The sequence below is a fragment of the Carassius auratus genome, unplaced genomic scaffold, assembly GCF_003368295.1.
Source record: "Carassius auratus strain Wakin unplaced genomic scaffold, ASM336829v1 scaf_tig00214358, whole genome shotgun sequence".
NCBI lineage: Eukaryota > Metazoa > Chordata > Actinopteri > Cypriniformes > Cyprinidae > Carassius > Carassius auratus.
The window spans coordinates 408,469-432,374 of record NW_020527631.1 but is presented as its reverse complement, the minus strand read 5'-3'; the positions used below and the strand labels follow the sequence as shown (position 1 = coordinate 432,374).

The following is a 23,906-nucleotide window of genomic DNA, read 5'->3' as shown; positions in this document are numbered from 1 at the left end:
CACACACACACACACACACACAAACTGAAGAAGGAGGAAGAATAAACCATCTGCATGCATCTCTTTTCATCTGACGTGTGTTTTAACCCTCGTGATGGCGAGACTGAGCGAACACGGGATCCGGCTGAGCTCTGTGTGTACTCTTTTTTTATTCTCTAAAGTATTTTCTCGCACACTACGATATACTACATACGATGATTATATTGCGTAATGTTGTTTTTATAGATGAGCCCGTCGTACCTGGAGAGCAACTCCACCAGTCACACATGGCCCTTCAGTGCGGTCGCGGAACTCATCGGTGAGCTAAACACTAATGCATTCATCTATTCGGAGGAAAAAACTCAGGTTTTGTCAGGAACTGGCGATGCTTTCGGTTTAAACTTCCGCGAATCTCATAGACAATAAATGCGCACATCACTTGTGCACCTGTCGCAGCTCTTTTAAGGCAAACTACAGTAGCCTACCTTAAAGATAATTCATCGCGTAATGTTAAAACGCCACACGCATAATGCATTTTGCGCAGATAATAGTGTTTTGGAAGGTGGATCTAATCACTTCAAATGTCTTAATACGTTGCCCCTTGATAACAAAACAGCATAGAGCAACACGTGTTGTACTACAGTTTCGTGTCCCAGTGAATGCATAAGCTGATTTAGTTCGGGTGAAAACATCAACAAAGGAATAATGCAAAAAGGAAGTTGCATTTTAAAGATGCATGAACACTTAAAAAACAATTGTCAATAAGTTCACTGGTTTTGCTGAAACTATATATAGTTTTCAAATAAAGACGAATGAAAAGATCGCGTCGCTTGTGTTTGTGCAGCGTGTTGAACTATATCTGCGGTTTCTGCAAGGACTGATAGATGGTTTATGGTAAAGGCTGATGGAAAAATGTAAAGCTTTCAGGATCGGATCTCGGTACCGTTAGAGACAGGAAACTGCGTTCATAACATTGAGATGATGGTGGAAATATTTCTAAACGTGTTTGCTTTTGATTGCTTGATGATCAAGATTTGAGGTTGAACAAAATCCATCTTAATATTTCTGCAGTTTCCTCTTGACGCTCTTGTTATCGGCTTGTGTGTCTGTTTTTAGGTTGTAGGTTGTAGGTTATATTTAAAATTCTGCCTTTTTGCAATGGCTTGTAGTTTAATTAAGAGTAAACGGAAAGTTGCAAGAAGCAGTCATGTTGCGCATGTACACTAAATAATGCAGTTGCACTCAAATTTGATGAATTTCTTTGCATGTGTGTGTTTTAGATAATGCATCTGACCCAGGCGTCACAGCCAAGAACATCTGGATTGATGTTGTGACGGTCAGAGAACAATTGTGCCTCAGTTTTATGGACAACGGGAGTGGTATGACGCCCAACAAACTGCACAAAATGCTCAGGTGTGTGAAAATGGACACAAATGATGCCTCGAGTCTTGTTGAGAAGAGAGACATTATTTGAAGAGGAATCTCTCATTTTCTTCACAGCTTTGGATTCACAGAGAAAGGCTCCAGCAAAAGCAGTCATCAGCCCATTGGCGTGTATGGAAACGGGTTTAAGTCGGGTTCGATGCGCCTGGGCCGTGATGCTCTGATCTTCACAAAAAATGGCGGCTGTCAGAGCGTGGGCATGTTGTCTCAAAGCTTCTTACAGGCTATTAAAGCTCAGGCTGTGATCGTACCCATTGCCCCGTTCAACCAACAGACCAATATCCTTCTGTTCAATACAAAATACAGAGTTTCAACTCAAGATTCGAACGTTTTTCTGTTTGATTAACCCTCTTGTTGTGTTCAAAAACATTTGTGTTTGGGGTCAAACCGACCCATACTGACTTTCATACAGTTTGCTTAAACAAAAATCATCTATTTTAGCTGTTTAGAGACTAGATTATAAAGTATAACATTTGTGAGAAACTTTGCACATGCATTCATGAACCTAAATGAGTAATAGCCAACACAATAAAAATAGAAGGTTATAGTAAGACAGTTTTTGAAACAGTATTTTTTGCAGTTTGAAAAATCAAGTGTGAGTCAAATACACAACAGAAGGGTTAAAGAAAAAAATAAGATGCATGTTTGTTTTGCATGCATATGCTTGTACTCTATGCATATAGTCTATAGACTGGATCTCAATTAAAGTCCTCGGGACCTACTGTTCTACACATTTTGGCTAGGTTTACACTTGGCATTAACATGCTTAGCATTAACATTAACATTAACAAGTTGTTGTCCACATACCAATTCAAAAGACAAGTGTAAACGCTCTTCTGATTGGAATTTTATCCGATCAACATGTCCCGGTCCGGAGATCTCAGTGTAATATAAACATAACCCAGAAATCGAGTCTGCATTCACATGTTGATGTCACGCAAAACCCGGCCCCTTCTCTCCTGAACAGTCAGAAGACTTATTTAAAGCCAAGTGTAAACGCAGTATGTCTCTCTTAATGGAGCCCTCTCCTAATGAGCTGATGATTTGAATCAGGTGTGCTAAATAAAGTATACATGCAAAATGTGCAGAGCAGCGGGCCCCAGGACTGGAAATTGAGAACCAGTGCTGTACAGTAGACTAAATGCATGTATTAGTTTTGCATGTACTATATGTATTTAGACTGTAGACTGATTTCTCAGTGGGAGAAAACATTGGCTTTAACTCCTGTCTCACAGACATTGGTGGTAACGGAGGATTCAGAGGCGAGTCTGAGAGCCATCCTGAAATATTCTCTCTTCCAGAGCATCTCTGAGTTACAAGAGCAGTTGGACTCCATTCAGGGCAAAAAAGGAACCAAGATCCTCATCTGGAACATCCGCAGGTCTGTCATCTGCTAGATTTCAAACTACTTTACCAGAGTTGCATGGATTAGGTCAGTCGTAGTGAAAGATGACGTTACACAGAAAATGGAGACGGGAGAACCATTATGTTCTGTGTCATCATTAATTTGCATGTGATTTAAATGTTGCAGGCAGATGAGTGTACTGACTCTGTCACAACAACACACTCCTGATTTGTGTTGGTTTTGAATATTACCCTGAACTGCTTAGTTTAACAAATCAAGTCGTTTAAACCCTCCGAAAAGCATGTGATTCTCTCATCTCTAACAAATAGCCTATCGAAGCAATCAAATATGCAACTGGGAATTTAATAGTGATATTGTATATAGTGTTTATTTGTGTTTGAGTACATTTACAAGATTTTATCTCAGATATATTTGGAAGCTTGCTTCCGCTATGGAACAAAAATGTAATAAAGGTAACTGACTTTTTTTTTTTTTTTTTTTATTTCACAAGAGAAAAAAATTCAGAATTGCGAGATACATTGCAAAGAAAAGTGTCGGAATTGTGAGAAGTCACAATTTTACACACACACAAATACACACAAACCCCAAACAGTGAGATGTAAACTCTGAATTAAGAAAAATGGTCAGAATTCTGAGTTTATATCTTGCTTTTCTAAGTTTACATTCCACAATTGTAAGTTTATATCTCAAAATTCTGAGTATTATATCTTGTAGACCTGTTTCTCAGAAATACAAGACATTTTCATTCTAGAATTATGATCGAAAAAGTTGCGACCTTTTTATCTCATTCTTCCATGGGTATCAGTCTTTTATTTTACATAATGGCCATTTATTTTATTTTTTTGGTTTGTTTTAGATTATTTTTTTGATCGATGTTTATTAGCCACTTTCTTACTAGAATAAATGCAACATGCAAGTACCGTATTTTCCGGACTATAAGTCACACTTTTTTTCCATAGTTTGGCTGGTCCTGCGACTTATAGTCAGGTGCGACTTATTTATCAAAATTAATTTGACATGAACCAAGAGAAATGAACCAAGATAAAACATTACCGTCTCCAGCCGCGAGAGGGCGCTCTATGTTGCCAGAGATGCTGCTCAGTGCTCCTGTAGTCTACACTGAAGACATAGAGCGCCCTCTCGCGGCTGTAGATGGTAATGTTTTCTCTTGGTTCTCGGTTCTAAATGAATGCGACTTATAGTCCAGTGCGACTTATATATGTTTTTTCCTCATCATGACGTATTTTTGGACTGATGCGACTTATACTCGGGTGCGACTGATAGTCTGAAAAATACGGTATGTTTTATCTGAAACTTACAAAATGTTTTCATTAAATGCTAGTTGCTTAGGATAAAAAGTGTCCGACAAACTCTACACTTTTACATTTGATAAATAAAAATAAACATTCAAAAAATAAAAATAAATAAGAAATATAGTGAGTGACATGATAGTTTAAAGGGGGGTGAAATGCTATTTCATGCATACTGAGTTTTTTACACTGTTAACGAGTTGGATTCCCATGCTAAACATGGACAAAGTTTCAAAAATTAAGTTGTACGTTTGAAGGAGTATTTCTGTTCCAAAAATACTCCTTCCGGTTTGTCACAAGTTTCGGAAAGTTTTTTTTCGAGTATGGCTCTGTGTGACGTTAGATGGAGCGGAATTTCCTTATATGGGTCCTGACGTACCTCTGCCGGAAGAGCGCGCGCTCCCGTATAGCAGAGCACTGAGAGCAGAGGCATTCAGTGATCAGAGCGAGAGCGTCGCGAAATGTCACAAAAGAAGTGTATTTTTGGTTGCCAGGGCAAGACAACCCTGCAAAGATTACCAAAGTAAAAACAGCATTAAGGGACCAGTGGATGGAGTTTATTTTTACAGAGCATCAACGGAGTTGTGCAAGTGTTTGTGTTTGTTCCCTGCATTTCGAAGATGCTTGTTTTACAAACAAGGCCCAGTTTAACGATGGATTTGCGTATCGTTTATTTCTTAAGGATGATGCAATCCCAACGAAAAAGGGTCACGATCGTGTGTTGGAACCGCAGGCGGTGAGTAAAACTGCTTAAAATATCTCTGCCTCCTTGTTAGTGCGTCCGTCTCCCATGCCGGAGACCCGGGTTTGAGCCCCGCTTGGAGCGAGTCGTTGCTGCTCTCGTTCAGTTTCAGCCTCGGGATCTGATTCTGGATCATAAATAAACGGCTGAATCTGACTGTTAGCCATGGTTTGTTTTGGTTGTTTTTTTTCCTCACAGTGTCACAGCTTCCAAACGCTTTCAACGCAAAAGCCTTCTCGCGCTCGTGATTCTTTAGCTCCGCCCACACGTCACGCCTTCAGCCGGTCGTGTTTTTCCGGGAAAAATCGGTACAGACTATCTTTCTCTTATGAATATAATAAAACTAAAGACTTTTTGGAGTTATGAAGGATGCAGTACTACTCTATAGGTACTCAAGATTAACAGGATATTGAGTGAAAACGAGCATTTCACCCCCCCCCCCTTAATGTGGTTTCATATATATATATATATATATATATATATATATATATATATATATATATATATATATATATATATATATATATATATTTTTTTTTTTTTTTTTTTTAAAGCAAAGACTTCTCTCTCTCTCTCTCTCTCTCTAACTCAATGCAAAAATATTGAATAAGGAAATTGTTGTATTTAAAAAAACAATTTTACAATCTTCTCTGACAGAAATAAAGATGGAAAGCCAGAGTTTGACTTCGACACAGATGCAGAGGACATCCGTCTGCCGGAGATCAGATCAGAGGAGACACATGCAAAATGGAGGAGAGATTTTCACAAGCAACGCAGAGACAGTAACGACGTCCCTGAGATGGAGTTTTCTCTCAGAGTGAGTGAGAGCGAGATGGCCAACAGACCGAGAAACTTCCTGATATTTATAGCCTGTGGTTGTTTTACAGTGTAAATGCAAATGTGTGTTTTAGGCGGAGCTGAGAGAATGTTAATACAGTGTCGTAGTGTGAACTTATTGAGAATTTGAGACTCTAAAGTAACTTTGGTGCAGAGATAATGAGCAGAAACAGTCCGAGTTAAAGTCTTCAAATCATACTACCTTACTGTTTACTTTTTCCACTGAAGTAGAAAATGTTATTTGTAATTATTTCCCTCAAATGTAACTCTACCTTCAAATGTGAAATGAGATTATAGTTTGTTTTTTCATTACAGAGGGCTTCACCCTGAAGTTAGCATCAGCCTGATTCCCTCAACAGAAACCCAACAGAATTTTCCCATTGGCTTTTGTATTTTATTATTATTATTATTATTATTATTATTATTATTATTATTCAGAAAATAAGCTCTGAGACCAACAAGAGTTTGATGCATTGTGAAAATCTCACAAATTAACACGACTTTAATGAATTTTGAAGGCTAAAAACTTTTTTTTTTTAATGAATAAAAAAGCTAAACATGGGCTACAAGCGAACTACACCACAGTAACATCACATTAACTTCAAAGTCAGTTGAAGAGTTGTTTGCAAGCGTGTGACTGAACACGATGAGGCCTACCTGTTCAGTGATGTTTAATGTTCCCTGACATCCTCTGTAGGCCCAAAAATTCCAGCTAACTACCCTTTTTCAAGACAAGTACTTGAAGTCACGAGTGGTTCCACTGATTTATTTTGTCATAGAATGAAATTATCTTGAGCTTGTGTTCACCACAGACGTGGTGACCAACGACGTTCAACCAAAAACTTGTTTTAAAACCCACTGAATTCAGGAAGCATAAATATGCAGATCGAGTCGTTTGATAACGTTTGATAGGTGCCTTTGAAGGTCAGTGGAATTCATAATCGAATGGCTAGATAAACACAAACACAAATATAATTCATCTGTCTGTTATTCCAGGCCTATCTCAGTATCCTTTACCTGAAGCCCAGGATTCAGATCATTTTGAGACAGAAGAAAGTCCAGACTAAGCTGATTGCCAAGAGTTTGTCCATGATTGAGAACGACGTCTATAAACCTCAGTTCATCGTATCCTTCCACTTCCTTGAAAACCTGAGTTTATCATTTCAGCCTGTACTCAGTGATTCAGTATCACTGAGATACTATTATAGTTTTAGAATTAGTTTTTATTTTAGTATTTTATTTTAATAAATTTAAAATTGATTCAAATTTAGATTTTTTTTATTGAACTTGTTTTTATTTGTTTGTAACTTTTACTATGTTTTTTCCCTCATCACCCCCTAGTCAAACTCAATTTGACTCCCAAGTGTTTTCTTTAAATGCTGCCGCTCAGAATGAGAGAGTGAAGATAACTTTTGGATTCAACCCGAAAAATAAGGAGCACTATGGAATTATGATGTACCATAAAAACAGACTGATAAAGGCCCATCAGAAAGTTGGCTGCCAAATCAAGGTACTGGATCCATTCATGTGGAGAAATCAGGTATAACCGGGTCCACACATAATCTGCACATGCATTTCATGTTGTTATTATTAGCTTTTCCACAAAGATCTCCTCAAAATCAGCACAGAAATGCTGAAAACTTCAATAGATTATGTCTGGGCCTGCTTATAACTTTACTCCAGATGACTTAAACAATAACTGTGCATTTTCATTGTGCCTCATTTTGACTCATCACTTCCTGTCTCTCTCCTTCAGTTGTCAGGTCAAAGGTCAGGGGTCGGGGTCATCGGAGTAATTGAGTGTAACTTCCTCAAGCCTGCTCATAACAAGCAGGATTTTGAGTACACCAAAGAGTACAGGTGCATTTTCAGCAACTTGTCACAAACTTTACCCTGTGGCGCTACAGCAGCGCCGTCTGCCTCTGATAGCATCTCATTTGAATACAGGACTGACGCTAAATCCAAATCTTCTGCCTCAGAGAAACGAGCTTTGGTGAAACTCAACATTTTGTTGTACAGCTGATCGTAATAATGGGTTTAAGTACAGAGTTAACAATATAAGTCAAAGAGATTTTATTAAAAAATAAATAAAAAAGTTGTGATCAAGTAAAATATTAATAGTAAATATTACACAATTTAGATATTTTACTCATAAGTATTTATAGGGGTGCCAGTAATTGTGGCCAACATGCATTGGAGAAAAAAAATAATAATAATGAGATTTTCCTCCTACTTTCCTTTGTTTTATTTCATAGAAAGTTTCGAATTTTGTGACGTTTTCTGAATGAAAAATCGAAACCATAAACGATGCAGATTTATTTTCACACCTGCCTTTGCACTTATGTTCACCAAGGGTGACAGTATTAGTGGAGGGCACTGTGTGTGTGAAATACAAATATGTTTATGAAATGTATTTCATAAATGTATTCCTATATGATTATATGTACTATTTCCATTTTTATCTTGTTTGCTCCTTTTCTCATAGACTCACGCTAGCTGCTCTTGGTCTCAAACTGAATGACTACTGGCGTGAAAAGAAGGAAAAGAAAGCGAAAGAAAGAGCATTTCAAGCCTTAGAGAGGAAAAGCAAAGATGGCGATACTGAGGAAACGGAGGAAGAGGATGATGAAGAGGAGGAAGAGGAGGAGGAAGAAGAAGAAGTGTATGATTGTTTTCCTCGAACTTTTCACACAACAGTGTTGTTGTACCTGCTTTGTTCTGTTGGTGAGAGTTTATCCATCTGTCAGTCAGAGATGGCCAGAATAGCACCGTGGGTTTGTGGGAAAAAAAAAAGAAAGATGGTGCAACCTAACTTGCTATAAACTGTCTATTTGTCTGTTAGACCACAGAGCTTGCACATAAATGCATCACAGAAAACACACACATACAAAGCATCTTGTGATGGCAAGAGGTTGAGTCGTGCTGTTAAATGCAGCTGGGCGGCTCTAAGAAACATGAAACTGTTAATCCCATGGTTAAAGCAGTAGCGTGGTTTATATCTGTGATGTCTGCGAGAAAACCAACAACTACTAAAACATGCAGTGCACATGACTGATCAACAAACAAATCTGAGTTTTTTTTTTTTTTTTTAGATTTGCAAAAACTTAACATCAGGTTATGAGGATAGTTTTCAATCACTATCACAGGAGAAACTGGATTTTGAATAGTCTGCTGTAGTGAGGACTTCTTTTTTAAAGGCCAGACTGTAGCTTTGCATCATCCTGGTTTCCTCAACAAAAACCCAACGGTAAAATGCCTTAAGCTTGTGTCAGACTCTAAGCTTTTCAGGCGTTTAACCAAAAACCCATTGACTTCATGGTGCTAGAATTGCTACGATGCTAATTTCCAGGTTTTGAGCTACAAAAATGCATCTTTACTGCGTCGGTCTATGTCGCCTGCCTCTGACAAGTAATAGCAAGTATTAAATCATGGATTTGAAGCTGAAGTCAAGGCTAGTGTCTAGTCCTAGCTTTGTTTCAACTGGAACTACATCAACATATGAAGAAAAACTGCTCCTGTCAAGCTATTTCATGGGCCCCCAAAATATATAAAAACTTTACACGCAACAAGTTGAGCAGGTGTGTTAATGGCTTTCTTGTATCTGAAGGGACGTGACGTGGATTCAGTGTGAAGACTGTTTGAAATGGAGAGGAATCAACACTCTCCTGTTTGCTGGAAGCGTTCCCGATCCGTTCAGATGCTGCATGCACCCGATACCACGCTTACAGTGAGTCCATCCCCGTATGATTACCCTAAATTAAACTGGCATGTTTAGAATGCAGTACTAAGTGTTATATTTGGACTAGAGTATGTATTATATGTAAAATTAAACAAGTTTTCAGTGTGAATGCAGTATCCAGATGACCCGATATTACAGAATGTGGCATTAAAATTGCTAAATAACAATATTTGTTTCAGAGTTAACTGGATTTGCTTGCTGTATTATAGTGCACAGTTTCCAGTAAAGCAGTACCCTAGTATTGCATACCAAACACACTGCTTTTCTTCACTTATTATTCATTCAGACTGCCTGGAGTAAAACTGGCTTAAAAATAGAAAATAACCATAAGGAAAAGATACCTGGATGGCCGAAATGCTAATTTCCTGAAATGCATATTGCATATTATCCAGTTTTTGTATTAACTTTCAAAGCGTGTTTTATTTATTCTTGTGCTTTTGTTGCGTAGGAGTTGCTTGTTACCAGAGGATACGGATGAAAATGCTGAAGTTAAAACATCCAGCTATGAAAAAACACTCAAAAAACAGTTAAGACAGTAAAATTGTCTCTGCACTGCAAAAACATTGTACATTTCACAAATGATGAACGGCAAGTGAAACATTGAATTGAACGTGAACTTTTGAAGCAGAAAGACTGAAATGAAGTCCAATAATCTATTTATTTATAACTTGTGATCACAAGCTTTATAGTAATATTGTGGCTCCATATTCTGAGATTGGAGTATGAATGCATGCAGTGTTAATGTGTGTTTTGTTGTGCGCAGGGAACACGCCACAATCAAGAGAAGAGGAAGATCTCTTGAGGTATTCACCTCTATTTGTGTTTCAGATGAGGAAGTACTAGTATCTCAGGACAGGAACTTGGGTTTCTGACTCACGAGTGTCAGGGTGTGCTCGCACTTGCTGTGGGCTTGTTGACTCAGTTGTGTGTGTTTGGTCTGTATACATTATTTCTGTAGGTCTGCGTGTGGCCGTCTTCTTTTGCATGTGGCAGACATGACAAATAATGCGTACAAATATGAATGTGAGAGCTTTGCCTATGCAAACATAAAATGTGGGGGTGTGTGTGTTAGACTGTCATTGTTGGCAAAACTGTGGTATTTTGATACTGCAGTTTGCCAAGTGACCTAATAATTCATACTGAAACTACAAGTAGGCTATCCTTAATAGATTATTTGTTTAATGCATTTACTAGATGCATTAACTATATTATATAACTATTATATAATATAGTTAATGCATCTAGAAATCACACAGTTTTATCCAAACAAAAAACAAAAAACTAAATAATATATATATATATATATATATATATATATATATATATATATATATATATATTATATATATATATATATATATATATAAGAAAGTTTTAGTAGTTGGTTCTGATGGCTGCACTTCATTGTGGCCATACAGAGGCATTTATAGACATTACCTACATTAATGTGAAATATCACTTCTCATTTTGGTTTTGACACATTGATCTCACTTGAGACTATAATAAGTGTGTGTGTGTGTGTGTGTGTGTGGTAGATGAGTAAAAGCCCAGTGCGTCCTCTCTGTCGAGGACTATCTGAACCAGCATCAGAGAGCAAGCAGGATGAGGTCACCGTTATAATGACGACAGATACACAGGATGCAGGTGAGGATGGAGTCAGAGTCGCTGTCACAGAAGAGGAAGAGTCTTCACCCTCCCCAAGGTCTGAAAGAGACACAACTCAGTATTTACATGCATTAAAGAATCACTTTTGCTGTTGCTTATCTTTGCTTGATGCATTGCATTGAACATGTTTAACAAATGTTGTGCTTCTGTGTGACAAACTACATTATTAAAGTGGGTGATAGAGTGACCTTCAAGTGTGACTTTAAACTAGATCCATTATTAATTAGGACACTTTTAATGTGTTAAAAGTTTAACTTAGAGGTCAAGGTAAGGGGTGCTATACAGCAGTCAACAATTGAAGTGGATCAAAAGTTAATCCAAGTTGTCCTAAAACAAGAACGCATTTCTGCTTTAAGGTTTTCAGACAACTTTGATGAAAGGTTTTTATCCACTTTATATGTTGACTAGTGTGTGTGTGTAAAAATAAGTGTAAAAATCGAATAAATATATTGAATTAACGTATTAAATGAATAACTTTTTAAAGTAAATAATTTGCAGATAATATTTTACAAAGATTTTTTTTTTTTTTTTTTACAATATAACTGGGTTTTTATACATTAAAGCTAAAGCTGTCTTTATACTTTATTGGGTCCTGCATAGAAAAAAAACAAAAAAAAAACAGGTTTAACTAAATTTTAACTTTGCTCACTGATTTTATTTTTAGAAAAAGAAGGAAAGAAACATGCTCAGATATTGAAAAGGGTACTGAGTCCCCAAACCATGCTGAAGCTCCAGATCTCCCATCTGAGGGAGAAACAGAAACAGTGGACAACATGCATGAAGGATCGGAGACAAACACCAGCACATCACCAGCAGCAGATCCGGTGACTCAGGAGGACAGTATTCAGCCTGAGGCCACGTTACCTGAAGGCTCTTTCGAGCCCCAGACGTCTCAGGGGCCACAGATGGCCAAAGATCAGCCAAGGATTCCCCCTCACCCTCTCACACCACACGCCTCCACAACCATGGCTCAGACAGTGGTCGTCACTCCTCTCAGCCGGCCGGGATTTCAGCCTGTGTCCCCATTGTTGGCAGACGGGTCGGACCGGGCGGCTCTTGCTCAGAGACTGGCTCAGCTGGAGCGGGAAGCCAAGAGGCTAAAAAGAATTCTGGGCATCCGTGAGCTGGAGGTTGCCATGGTAACAGAGGCAGAAGGGGGCGGGCCTTCTGAGGTCACCATGGTTGATTCGGTGTCATGTGAGCAAAATGCGGAAAGATTGAACCCAATGTCAATTGAATCAAGGAGGGAGGAGCTTTCTGATTGTCAGGTGAGGTATATACAGTGGGGATCGAAAGTTTGGGCACCCTTTGCAGGTTCTGTGAAAATGCGAGTAATTTTCAAAAAATAAGAGAGATCATACTAAATGCATGTTATATTTTATTTAGTACTGTCCTGAGTAAGATATTGTACCTAAAAGATATTAACATTTAGTCCACAAGACAAAATAAATGCTGAAATTATTAAAATAACCCCACTCAAAAGTTTGGGAACCCTTGGTTCTTAGTACTGTGTTCTGTTACCTGATGATCCTCGGCCTTTTTTCTTATTTGTGATGGTTGTGCATGAGTCCCTTGTTTGTTCTGAACAGTTAAACTGAGCAGCGTTCTTCAGAAAAATCTTTAAGGTCCTGCAGATTCTTCAGTTTTCCAGTATCTTTGCATATTTGAACCCTTTCCAGCAGTGACTGTATGATTTTGAGATACATCTTTTCAGACTGAGGACATTTGAGGGACTCAAACAAAACTATTTAAAAAGATTCAAACATTCACTGATGCTCCAGAAGGAAACTAGATGCATTAAGAGCTGGGGGGTGAAAACTTTTGAACACGATGAAGATGGCCAGATTTTTCTTATTTTGTTGAAATAATTTTTTTTTCCATTTAGTTCTGCCCTTCGTAAGCAACAGAAGATACTTGTATGTTTCCCGGTACACAAATTAAGTACAATTTACCTTGATCTTCAAATTCCAAAAGTTTTCACCCCCCAGCTCTTAATGCATCTAGTTTCCTTCTGGAGCATCAGTGAATGTTTTAATCTTTTTAAATAGTTGTGTTTGAGTCCCTCAAATGTCCTCAGTCTGAAAAGATATATCTCAAAATCATAATGTCACTGTTTGAAAGGGTTCAAATATGCAAAGATGCTGGAAAACTGAAGAATGCTGCTCAGTTAAACTGTTCAGAACAAACAAGGGACTCATGCACAACCCTCACAAAACAGAAAGACAGTCGAGGATCATCAGGTAACAGAACACAGTATTAAGAACCAAGGGTTCCCAAACTTTTGAGTGGGGTTATTTTAATAATTTCAGCAACTTTTTTGTCTTGTGGACTAAATGTTAATATATTTTATGTAAAATATCCTACTCAGGACAGTACTAAATAAAAAATAACATGCATTTAGTATGATCTCTCTTATTTTTTGAAAATTACTCGCATTTTCACAGATTCTGCAAGGGGTGCCCAAACTTTCGATCCCCAATGTATATTTGTACTTCTGTACAATAAAAAATTATTGAGTGCACCAATTGTTGTGAAGATCGATATAATAAGCAATTTCGCATTTTTGCCTATTCTGAATCCTTGCTTAAATCCATATCAAGTGTATATCTCTTAATTCGTATTTATTAAAATGTATTATATTTATAATTGATTTCATATATCAATTCAAGAGCTGGGATAATATAGCTTTATTTTGTGACAATATAAACAATTACACTGCCAAGATTTGTTTTAGTAATGCCTTGCATTTTTATACTGTATGTATATGGAGCAGAAAATCATGATAATATATATATATCCAATAGGGGTGTAACGGTACACAAAAATCACGGTTCGGTACGTACCTCGGTGTTAAAGTCACGGTTCGGTTCATTTTCGGTACTGTAAGGGAAAGAAATGCAAACATTAAACTGTAGCACTTTATTTTACAGTCCTGTTCCTCATGTACATACTATGTACTTATTATAGTAATTACAATAACTATGTAATAACTAGGTACTAACCCTGAACCTACCCCTAAACCTAACCCTACCCCATGTAGTTACCTTAGCCCCTTTCACACTGCCATTCCGGCAAATACAGGGGTAAAGTGTTCCTGTAATTGTTCCCTGGTCGCTAGATTTGGCACTTTCACACTGCCAGTGATGACCCGGTATATGTGCGTGCTTTCACACACAACCCTTGAAGATCCCGTAACGACACGTGACATCAGCGCGTGACGTGTAATGTACGAGTCGACAACGCTTGGCACGTTATACTTTAACTGAAGCAAGCAAACGATCTTGGCGTCAGCGCGGAAAGTGAGGAACTCACTGATCTCTGCTTCATTACAGTTTGCACATGTGTTTTCGTCGCGAATGTTGATCTTCCTTCAAAACAGGAAGATCGCGCGTCATCACTTCGATACGGAATTAGATCTGGCTTTTGTTCACACAGCGCTCGTTCCGGATCGATTACCGCAATGTTACTAGGTCCCCGACCCGGGTTCGATTCGGTAATCAATTCCGGGACGTGGTTGCTTTCACACAGAAGGCGACCAGGCAATGTTACGGGAATATTACGGGTCCGACGTGCAGTGTGAAAGGGGCTATAGTGTTACCAGAACTTTCTTAGATAAATACACTGTAAGTACAATATATGTACATGAAAGTACACGTACTGTAAAATAAAGTGCAACCCATTAAACTGCAGGTTGGTAATTACTATAAACTTTTTTTTAACAATTTGTTTGCACCTTTTTTAATACTTTTTAATAAAATATATATAAAATAAAAAAAGAATAAGAAAATGTTCACACTCGCGTGATGCCTTTTGAAAGCCTTAGGTCGGTGACACACTGGCATATTGCACCTGTCAAACATAGTCTATTTTGTCATCAATACTGTTTACGGTGTCCTTTATCAGTAGGCTTTATTTTTATGCTCAACATGAAGTATAGATATTGTTGTCGTGAAGACAAGATCCTGGTCTGTCGGCGGTCTCCCTCTATGTCACCTACAGTAATAGCAGCAGCACGCCAGCTGCGTCAGGCACAATTCTGGTGTGTAAAGACACAGAAAATGCAAGGCAGCCGTCACGCAACTGACACGCAGCAGAAACACCACGCTCACGCCACGCATCCAGTGTGTCACCGGCCTTAGAATCAGCTGCAGGGCGGGATTTGCACTGAACGCGGAGACTTCCTCCACTTAATATGTTCGTTTGGAAACATGAAAATGTTCCGCACACAAAATATTGCATTCGGTACACACGTGCACCGTACCGAAAGCCCTGTACCGAAATGGTCCGGTACGAATACACATATCGTTACACCCCTAATATCCAATATTGATATTATAAACAAGCAACCGTACTTTGCTATAGTATGTATTATGTGTTTGTATGCAGATAAAAGTAGGATGTACTATATATCCCTCTTTTAATACTGTATATTACTTGGCCAATCATATGTAACAGAATAACAAGCAAGCAGTTGAGATTTGATATGTAGTACATATCGCTTGGATATAGCAGTTGTATAATTTGTTATTAATGGTGTATTTGTTAATACATTTTATTTATCATGGATTTTGAAACCTAAAAATTTGGTAACAGTAATATGTTTGGTAAATCACTAAACCTTTAACATCAATAAGGCACTACGTATGTAGTAGTGACACCATATTGAATATACGCCATATTTCAATAGTACAAAAAGTAATAATTTTAAATCCTTTTTAAATACCCTCAATCTGTAGAAATCAGAGGAACAGGCAAACCGGCCACCATCCAGTTCATCCCCCATCCAGCAGGAGGCAAAAACATGTCCGAAAGACGAGCTGTACTGGAGTAAGACATTAGCCAAACTCCAGAGTGAGAACCAGACGCTGCTAACTGATATGAACGAGCTGAGAACGGAGAGAGACCAACTGCTGAACCAAGTGAGACAGACAGAGAGAGACAATCAAGACAGGAGAGACCAGAGCACCAACACACCCAGCCTCACTTACAACAGGTGTGTACGGCTGGAGAAAAGAGCTAAAAAAAAAAAAATCACAAATCTAATTTTATCTTTTCTGTCTACCTTGGGAGCCCAAACATCTCTTAGAGTTTTAAGAGAAAATGGCAATAAATTTGGCTAGTGGATTTTGCCTGTTGGGCCACTCACTGTGCGCACGGGAATATAAGGCGACAGCGTGCATCCATTCATTAGATTTTTGTTTCAGAGCCAAGTAATTGAATAAAAAAAGCATTTAGACTTCACAAAGCCATTCATCTGCTGTGTGTGAGGAAGCTGTTCTGGTTGGTGGTATATCACAAACAGCGGTGTCCCTTTCAGTGATTTCAGTGTTGTTACCACAGTTGAATTGGACCCAAAGTTGACGGCCATGCTTGCCTCGAGGAGCGTCATCTCTGGCTCAGCTTGGTTGAGATGGGAGATGTTTACAAAGTGCATTTTCTTGACTCTCCCAGGCTGGCCTGTGCACCAATGCTGTTGAGGGCCGTGCCCTGTACTTCTGGGCAGTACAACAGCAGACTAAGGCCATACAGCACACAGCAGAACGCCCTCCTGCATTCTCCACACCAGGTCAGTCCCCTGTGTCGCATCCGGCTGCTAAATCCTGAGGAAGATGATGAAGTCGCCCTGACACGGACAACCCAGAGATGTGGGAGACTGCTTATCAAGAGATGGTGAGGACAGCACCGCTACTTCCCCTGGAGGAGGGCCGGGCAGAGAATCTTTTTCTTTCTGTTCTGCCATTGGCTCAGTGGCCAGCAGTAAGCACACTGTCAAAGAAAGAGCAGTTTCCTCTCTGGCAGACATCTGTCGAATTGTGGGCTGGGCGAAACTTAACACCATCGCAAGGTTTTACAACCTTTGTGTAAAGCCGGATTCTTCTATTATGTTGGGTAACAGGTAGCCAGAGTATGTCAGACGTTATACTTCTGTCAATTTCAGTTCGCTTCTGTACTCAGTCTGAGATAGCAAACCATCTCCCAGTTTTCCTCCGGCTCCAAACCAGCCCGCCAATCAACGAACAGAGGGTGGGCTGAGAGCCGTGACAGACGCTAAACTAAGCGCTGAATTTAAGACTGTATTTTAGGGAAATCGAAAAAAGACAGCGGACACGGAGACACGGGATGTTATTAGCTCTGTTGTGGAGAATATTCCTGGCATTTGCCAACTGAAGCCCGAAAAAGAAGAGTGTGTTTCACATTTTTAATGGAGGCAATTTTGAGGCCCTACTCCCAACAGGTTTTGGGAAAGGTTTAATTCATTAACAGTTACCGATTGTCAGCAAGAAACTGCAGTGACAGGATTGTGATGGTGTTCAGGTTGTGGCATTTTCCATAGACCCCTAACGTTGTCAGGACATAACTCAGTGACCAACAGATAAGAAACATCTCAGTTATGTACATAACCCTTGTTCTCTGACCTCAACCTTAAGTCACTCACTGTTGCCTCAACTCACTTGTTGAACCTGAGTTGATGCGTGCTGTCGCTTTATATACCATGGTGTATATATATATATATATATATATATATGTATATATGTATGTGTGTGTGTACAGAGAGTGCCTCTGTCAGGGATCTAGGAAGGAGGACCCAATTGCAGTGAGATATAACAAGAGTTTATTGACAAAAGACTGATAAAAGAGGGTGGTGAAGTGCAAAAGATACCACAACAGGAACACAATAAACAGGAACAGCTAGGGAAGGCTTCAGGAAACAACTGGCAGAATATTTTGGCAACAGAGGGGGCAGCAAAACCAGGCTGATAGAGAAAACCACACAAGGCACCATAGAGCAGAGCTCAGACACTTGTTGACCACTGACTCGGAGATCGACCAAGTGCCAGGCAGGTAGGGCCAGGACAGGACACACAGGAACTCTAAACACAAGACTAGACAGGACACAGATCCACAAAAAAACACAAATTAAACTCAAAACAAAAAGGAAAAACAAACCAATAAGGTTAAGTAACAATAAGAAATTATAATTTAACTAAAAGAATAATTAAAACAAAATCAAGAAAAAACTAAATATTATAAATAAAAACAAGAACAAACAAATTACTAAAACAAGTAGCAAGACAAAAACATAGAACTACAAGGGCACAAGACCAACCAGACAGGTAGACACAAACACATATTCAGACAGAGAGGGAGAGACAGAGAGGGAGACACCACAAACCAGCAAACACAAAAAGGTAAGGTGCACTATAAATAGGGAGGAAAATACACGAGGGACAGGTGAGCACAATTAGACCAACTAAGCTAACAAGAGGGTGTGGTAAACAGGAAACAAGGAGGAGGGGCTAAGGAAGCACATGGACAAGGAAAACAAGGCCATGTGCTGAAACAAGACATAGACACAAGAAAGAAAAACACAAGACAAACAGTGTCAGTGCAAAACCCTGACAGCCTCAGCGTGCATAATCAACTAGCCAATTTTAAATGGCGTTTTCCCTTAAATTCAGAGATGATTTGGCACCCCAGTTAGACTCCTAATGTCGTCATGACATATTGTCTTCGTTCCGATGAAGGGTTACGTACGATATATATATATATGTGTGTGTGTGTGTACAGTGTGTGTATATATATATATATATATATATATATATATATATATATGTGTGTGTGTGTTTGTGTGTGTGTGTGTGTACAGTGTGTGTATGTATATATATATATATACATATATATATATATATATATACACACACTCAACCTGTCTTTTTCATTCCACTCTGACAGCAGTGTGACATTGGAGAGGTTGCGATCTATCCGTCAGAATGTGGTTGCATTGTTGTCTTCCATCCTACCGAGCCTGGATATGCAGGGAATCAGCTACGACACGACTGATGTAGACAGCATCCTACAGCAGATCATACAGGCCAACAACCTGTGATCCTTCAGCCGCATTACAGAGCAATGGCTGCCTTATCACACACAAGCATTTGGTATCAACATACATGTATATATAACAAAATTCATCTGAAACCATACAGAAGGCAGAAGTTTGAAGGACATATTTAAGACTGCAAAATTGGTGAATGGAAATAACAGCATTAAAAAGGTCTCTTTTTTTTCATAAACATACGTTTTATTGCAGGTTAAAGCTACTATAAATTTCACACACAAACACATTCAAATAATTTATATTTTACATTTATATAAATCGCATGCATTGATCGGACCAAAATGCCTCCTGTCTCTCCAGTGCTGCAAGTCCACAATCGTGTCACAAACATCTGAGGTTTCACACAGACACTTCATTGCTTTCATTTCAGTTGCATTGCTCGTAAATATACGCATCTGCAGGTTTTTAAAGGAATAGTGCACCCCAAAATGTAAAATTACCTAAAATGTAATGTACCCTCTGGAAATGCTAGATATAGAGGAGTTTGTTTGTTCATAGGAACAGACTTGGAGAAATTTTGCAGTACATCAGTTGCTCACCAAATGATCCTCTGCAGTGAATGGGTGTCGTCAGATGAGAGTCCAAACAGCTGATAAAAACATCACAATAATCCACACCACTCCAGTCCATCAATTAACATCTTGTGAAGTAAAACTGTGTGTTTGTAAAACATTCAATTCAATTCAATCAGTTATTGAGGCAGTTTAACTGGCTTCCGGCCAAAACACAAGTCCATAATTTTGCTTCCTCCACTGAAAAAGTCCATCGCCTGTTGTCCCCGCACATCAAAATCCACCCACATATTTATTTAGATCCTGATCTGTGCATATTTCTCACCTGATTGAGACGAGACAACTTTTTCACTGGACAAAGCATGTTATGGATAGAGGACTTAACGTTCATGTAAATCACTTGTGCATTATTGTGATGTTTTATCAGCTGTTTGGACTCTCTTTCTGAAGGCACCCATTCACTGCAGAGGATCCATTGGTGAGCAACTGATGTTAAGCTACATTTCTCCAAATCTGTTCCATAAACACATAAACTTGTGCCTTTTGGATGGCCTGGAGATTAGTAAATGTAAATTTTTGGTTGAACTGTTCCTTTAAGAGAGTTTAATACAAACATTTTTAGTATTATTATCTTTCTATAATTATTAATTTTCTATAATCTTTTTAAAGTGACTTTCAATCCATAAATTTAACCACTGATGATTAAACTTAACAGGTCTAACTTTGCAAACGGATAGTAATGCAACATTTCACAGAGTCATTGTCCTGCTATACAGTCATTTTCATTACAGAATAAAAGTCATCAGTGCTTTATTTTGGAATTTGTTTTTTTGGCACATTTCTTTCAGTCATGACTGTGGGTACAAGGTAAATGAAAAGACTAAAAACGCTCAGATTTTCCATAACTTTATTTTTATTACATAATATTACACAATACTGCTTTCATGACAATAAGTAATTGGAAGAAACTTACAGAAATTGGAACTCTCCAACAAGAGAATAGCAAGTAAAGATTCACTCCTTTTGCAAAATGCAGGATGAAAGTGGAAACAGTGTTAGTTTGTGCATTGAGTAACAGTTAATTAGAAACACAGTGAGGTGAAGTCAGTAAATTCACAGGTCATGTGGCAGGAGCAGGCGATTCATTCACATTCAGATTCAAATGACAAAAGTGCGTTTCATAGGGCAGATGAACTGATGCTTTAAATCAATGTGACCAATTTTTTAAACATTTTTTATATTTTAATGCATCAGTGATTTACTGCATCAGTGATTCTCATTTGTACTGGTTCAAATGTCTTCCTAATTCTGCCATATTAAAATCATGTATTAAAGCTCTTTAAACATCTGATAATTAATACTGAAGTCTTTCAGGATTTTTTTTAAGCCTGAACAGGCTTAATTTAAAGCTAATTTGCCTAATACAAAAGCAACTGTTAAAAAAATCACAAATACAGCACAGAAACCAATTACAGGTGACGGTATAAAACAAAAGCAGATTGAAACATGACTGAAAACAAACCAGAACGATCATTGCACGATTTGACGATAAAACTTCTGATATAATAATGTGATATGCAACTATTTACAGGTTATGAAGCTCAACTACATCTGATTAAATATAAGTGTCCAGACTCATTCAGTCAAGTGATTAAAGATCAGGATGAATAGGCCAAGCCTGTGCTTAAACAACAGGTTCTAGTTTCATCTCAATGTACATGCTTTAGAATAAGTTTTTTTTTGTTTGTTTGTTTTTTTCATGTTCTAGAACATCATGTTATGGCTGAGAGTTTTGAGAATAAAAAAAAAACTACTGTGTTTTCTCCATCTTCATTTGATATAAAGAAAATTTTACTTTTACTGCATTCCGAAATGAACATAACTGGGCCTCATTTATAAAACGCAAGCAAACATTTTTAACTTTCAATGATTTTACAGAGAGAAAAAAAACTAATATTAAAAAAATAATAATTTAAAAGTTATGATAATATATATAATAATGTTTAACTAAATACGAACAAATATTTTGTAAATATAATTTCACAAAGATATGATTTTTAATGCAACAATGTAATGCATGCTGAATGTTTTCTTATTTAAATCAGCACGCAATGCATAAAACATTTACAAAACATTAAATCAATGCAAATGCACTGAATTAAATTCAAGAATTTATATATGATTCAATTCAACAGTTTACATGATTTCCTTAATTTTAATTCAGTGCATAAACTTACAGAAAAATATTTCATAATAAACAATTTCAACAACAATTTCACATGAATGTTTTCTTTCAATGCCTTAAAAGATTTATAAAACTAAATTGATGCACAAAATGTAATTTTTTTTACAAATCTTAAATGCTTAATGTTAATTCAGTGCCTCAATTTACATATATTTATAAATGTAGTTTGCATCATGCATTCAATCCAATTCATGAAAGTTTCATTTATCTCAGTGTGACAATTCATGTACAAATGCCTTTTCGAGTGATTTTCACCAATTCGCTCTAGTTGAGTTTCATGAATGAACCCCAGTGTTTGTACTTGCTCATTCAGGCCTGACAGCAATAAACATTTTTGGAGAATAAAAGAGTAAAAATTCCTTCTTTATGTGGTAAAGGCCATTACTGTGCTAAATTAATTTGCTACATTTTTGACTGCATCTCTCAGTATGGTTTGAACGACTAAGATAAGCCAGCGCTGTATCACTTGAGTAGCTTCTAGTGATCAAACATCTGAAAGAAACAGAACTATGGTGCGGTCCTCGCAAAACACCACAACAAACAAGTGCAACAGGGTCTTCGACCAACTGATGCATCTGTTCACTTCAGTTAAGGCAATGACCTACTTAGAAACGGTAAAGCGGATTTTTAACACACAGAAACATGGCTTTGAACCAAGGCTAAGAGACTGTTTCCATCTGAGGGGTTAAAGTGAATCTTAGCAGAGCTATGAGGTGGATTCTTCACCAAAAGGACACTTCTTACTCCCAAATACACCGAATATATCCAACTATAGCACACCTGCAAGAAAGCATTAGTGATGTACACTGTAGTGTGGGATATTTCACCCTGGGACGAGTGTGCAAATCAAATATTTTTGCCGTGATGTTTCACTCTTTGATCTATTTGAGCCGAAGCATGGGCCACATCCCATAATCCTCTATTCCAGACCTGCTAGTTGATGCATTCAACCCATCAAAACCCCTATGTTAGAGTGAACCTTGGTTACTGCATCTAGACTCCAGAGGTTATTGGTATAGAAAGCTGCTGGGATGGATTTTAAACACTGTTTGTTTGACTATGACACAGAAGTATAAAACTCCCATAGATAGTAACAGGACATACATACACACACATATGCAAAACAAGAATATGTATGTGTTTGTGTTCTTATGAGCATGTCAGTGTGTGTTCAGAGAGAAATCGTGATCGCTTGACGTACTTGTCTGTCTTTCCACGGCTCTCAGTGACTTGCATGCCGTTATTTTGTTCTGGATGTCATATTTTTTCTCAAAGTAGTCGACCAGCGATGTTTCCGTCAGGAACGATGCTAAGACCTGCTCAAAGGTGATCGACCAATCGGCATCCGGCAGACTGCCCCGCCTCCGATCCACCACGTCGCCGCTCGCGCAGCCAATTAGCACCGTGTCGTCAGCGATGTCCTCGCACTGCAGTGAACCAGCACTCACTACAGAGTAGGACGAAACAGACGTGTCGTCTTTGGCCTCTTCGTCGGAGCCGGCCGCTGTTGGAGGTGGCGTCTCCAGCTGCGCCTCGGCCAGGGCCTTGGAGACCAAAGACTGTCCGGATCCTCCCTCCCCGGACGAGTCCTCCATCTCCGGCTGCAAAGCGTCGACTGCTGAGGCCAGCTGGACTTCGGTTTTCTTGCTGCCATTGTTGGTGAATTTCTTGCCCACTTCTCCGATGCGCAGCAGGAGACTCGCCACCGTGGCGATGCCGTGATACAGCTCCTGCTCCATGGGATCTTCACTGAACATGTTGTAGAGAGTCTTACACATCTCAATGAACTGCTCCTGTAATTGAATGACCACACAAAAATGTGTTGTAGCCTTAATACTCATGTTCCGTTTCAATAGGTTGAAAATACACTGCAAGTAGGGCTGCACGATATTGGGAAAAAATTACATTGCGATATTTTATTTTTCTGCGATATATATTGCTATATGAAATCTAATCAAATTCTACACTACTTACAAACAAAAATGGGGAGAGCACACGTACATTCTCGTTTTAAATGATGTAAACATCGACACCATCGTGTCGATTAATTTGCGCGAGGGAGAGAGAGCAAGACATCGCTCGTGTTGTTTGAAGACGGTCTCTCTCTCTCTCTCTCTCTCTCTTGCGTGCGAGAGAGAGAAAGCGCGAGAGAGAGCGTGAGAGAGAGC

At 38.5% G+C, this 23,906-nt stretch overlaps 2 protein-coding genes and 1 long non-coding RNA gene across 5 annotated transcripts in view; 1 reads left to right on the top strand and 2 right to left on the bottom strand.

The window, feature by feature from the left end:
• Positions 1–21,292, top strand: LOC113091902 (MORC family CW-type zinc finger protein 3-like). 2 transcript variants are annotated; one of them, XM_026257580.1, is made up of 17 exons: positions 1–133; positions 226–298; positions 1,260–1,392; positions 1,480–1,700; positions 2,656–2,803; positions 5,498–5,657; positions 6,674–6,802; positions 7,068–7,187; positions 7,434–7,537; positions 8,163–8,339; positions 9,285–9,404; positions 9,865–9,942; positions 10,180–10,219; positions 10,952–11,118; positions 11,746–12,349; positions 15,818–16,074; positions 18,819–21,292. In XM_026257580.1, exons 1-17 carry the CDS (start codon positions 95–97, stop codon positions 18,967–18,969), a joined length of 2,721 nt encoding a protein of 906 aa, XP_026113365.1. In that variant the 5' UTR covers positions 1–94; the 3' UTR covers positions 18,970–21,292. The 2 variants fall into 2 exon arrangements, with proteins under 2 accessions (XP_026113365.1, XP_026113363.1); XM_026257578.1 differs by having other exon boundaries at positions 18,816–21,292.
• On the bottom strand, positions 17,679–18,232 carry LOC113091903 (uncharacterized). The gene is made up of 2 exons (XR_003287471.1): positions 18,190–18,232; positions 17,679–17,965 (listed from the first exon to the last, which is right to left on the bottom strand). It is a non-coding gene; the product is annotated as an uncharacterized LOC113091903 (long non-coding RNA).
• LOC113091901 (TBC1 domain family member 9B-like) overlaps positions 20,387–23,906 on the bottom strand; it is a 29,078-nt gene continuing 25,558 nt past the window's right edge. For both annotated transcript variants that reach the window (XM_026257576.1, XM_026257577.1), the window contains one exon: positions 20,387–23,531. In XM_026257576.1, the coding sequence (XP_026113361.1) occupies positions 22,899–23,531 (633 nt within the window). In that variant the 3' untranslated portion in view covers positions 20,387–22,898. The remainder of the gene's footprint in view (positions 23,532–23,906) is intronic.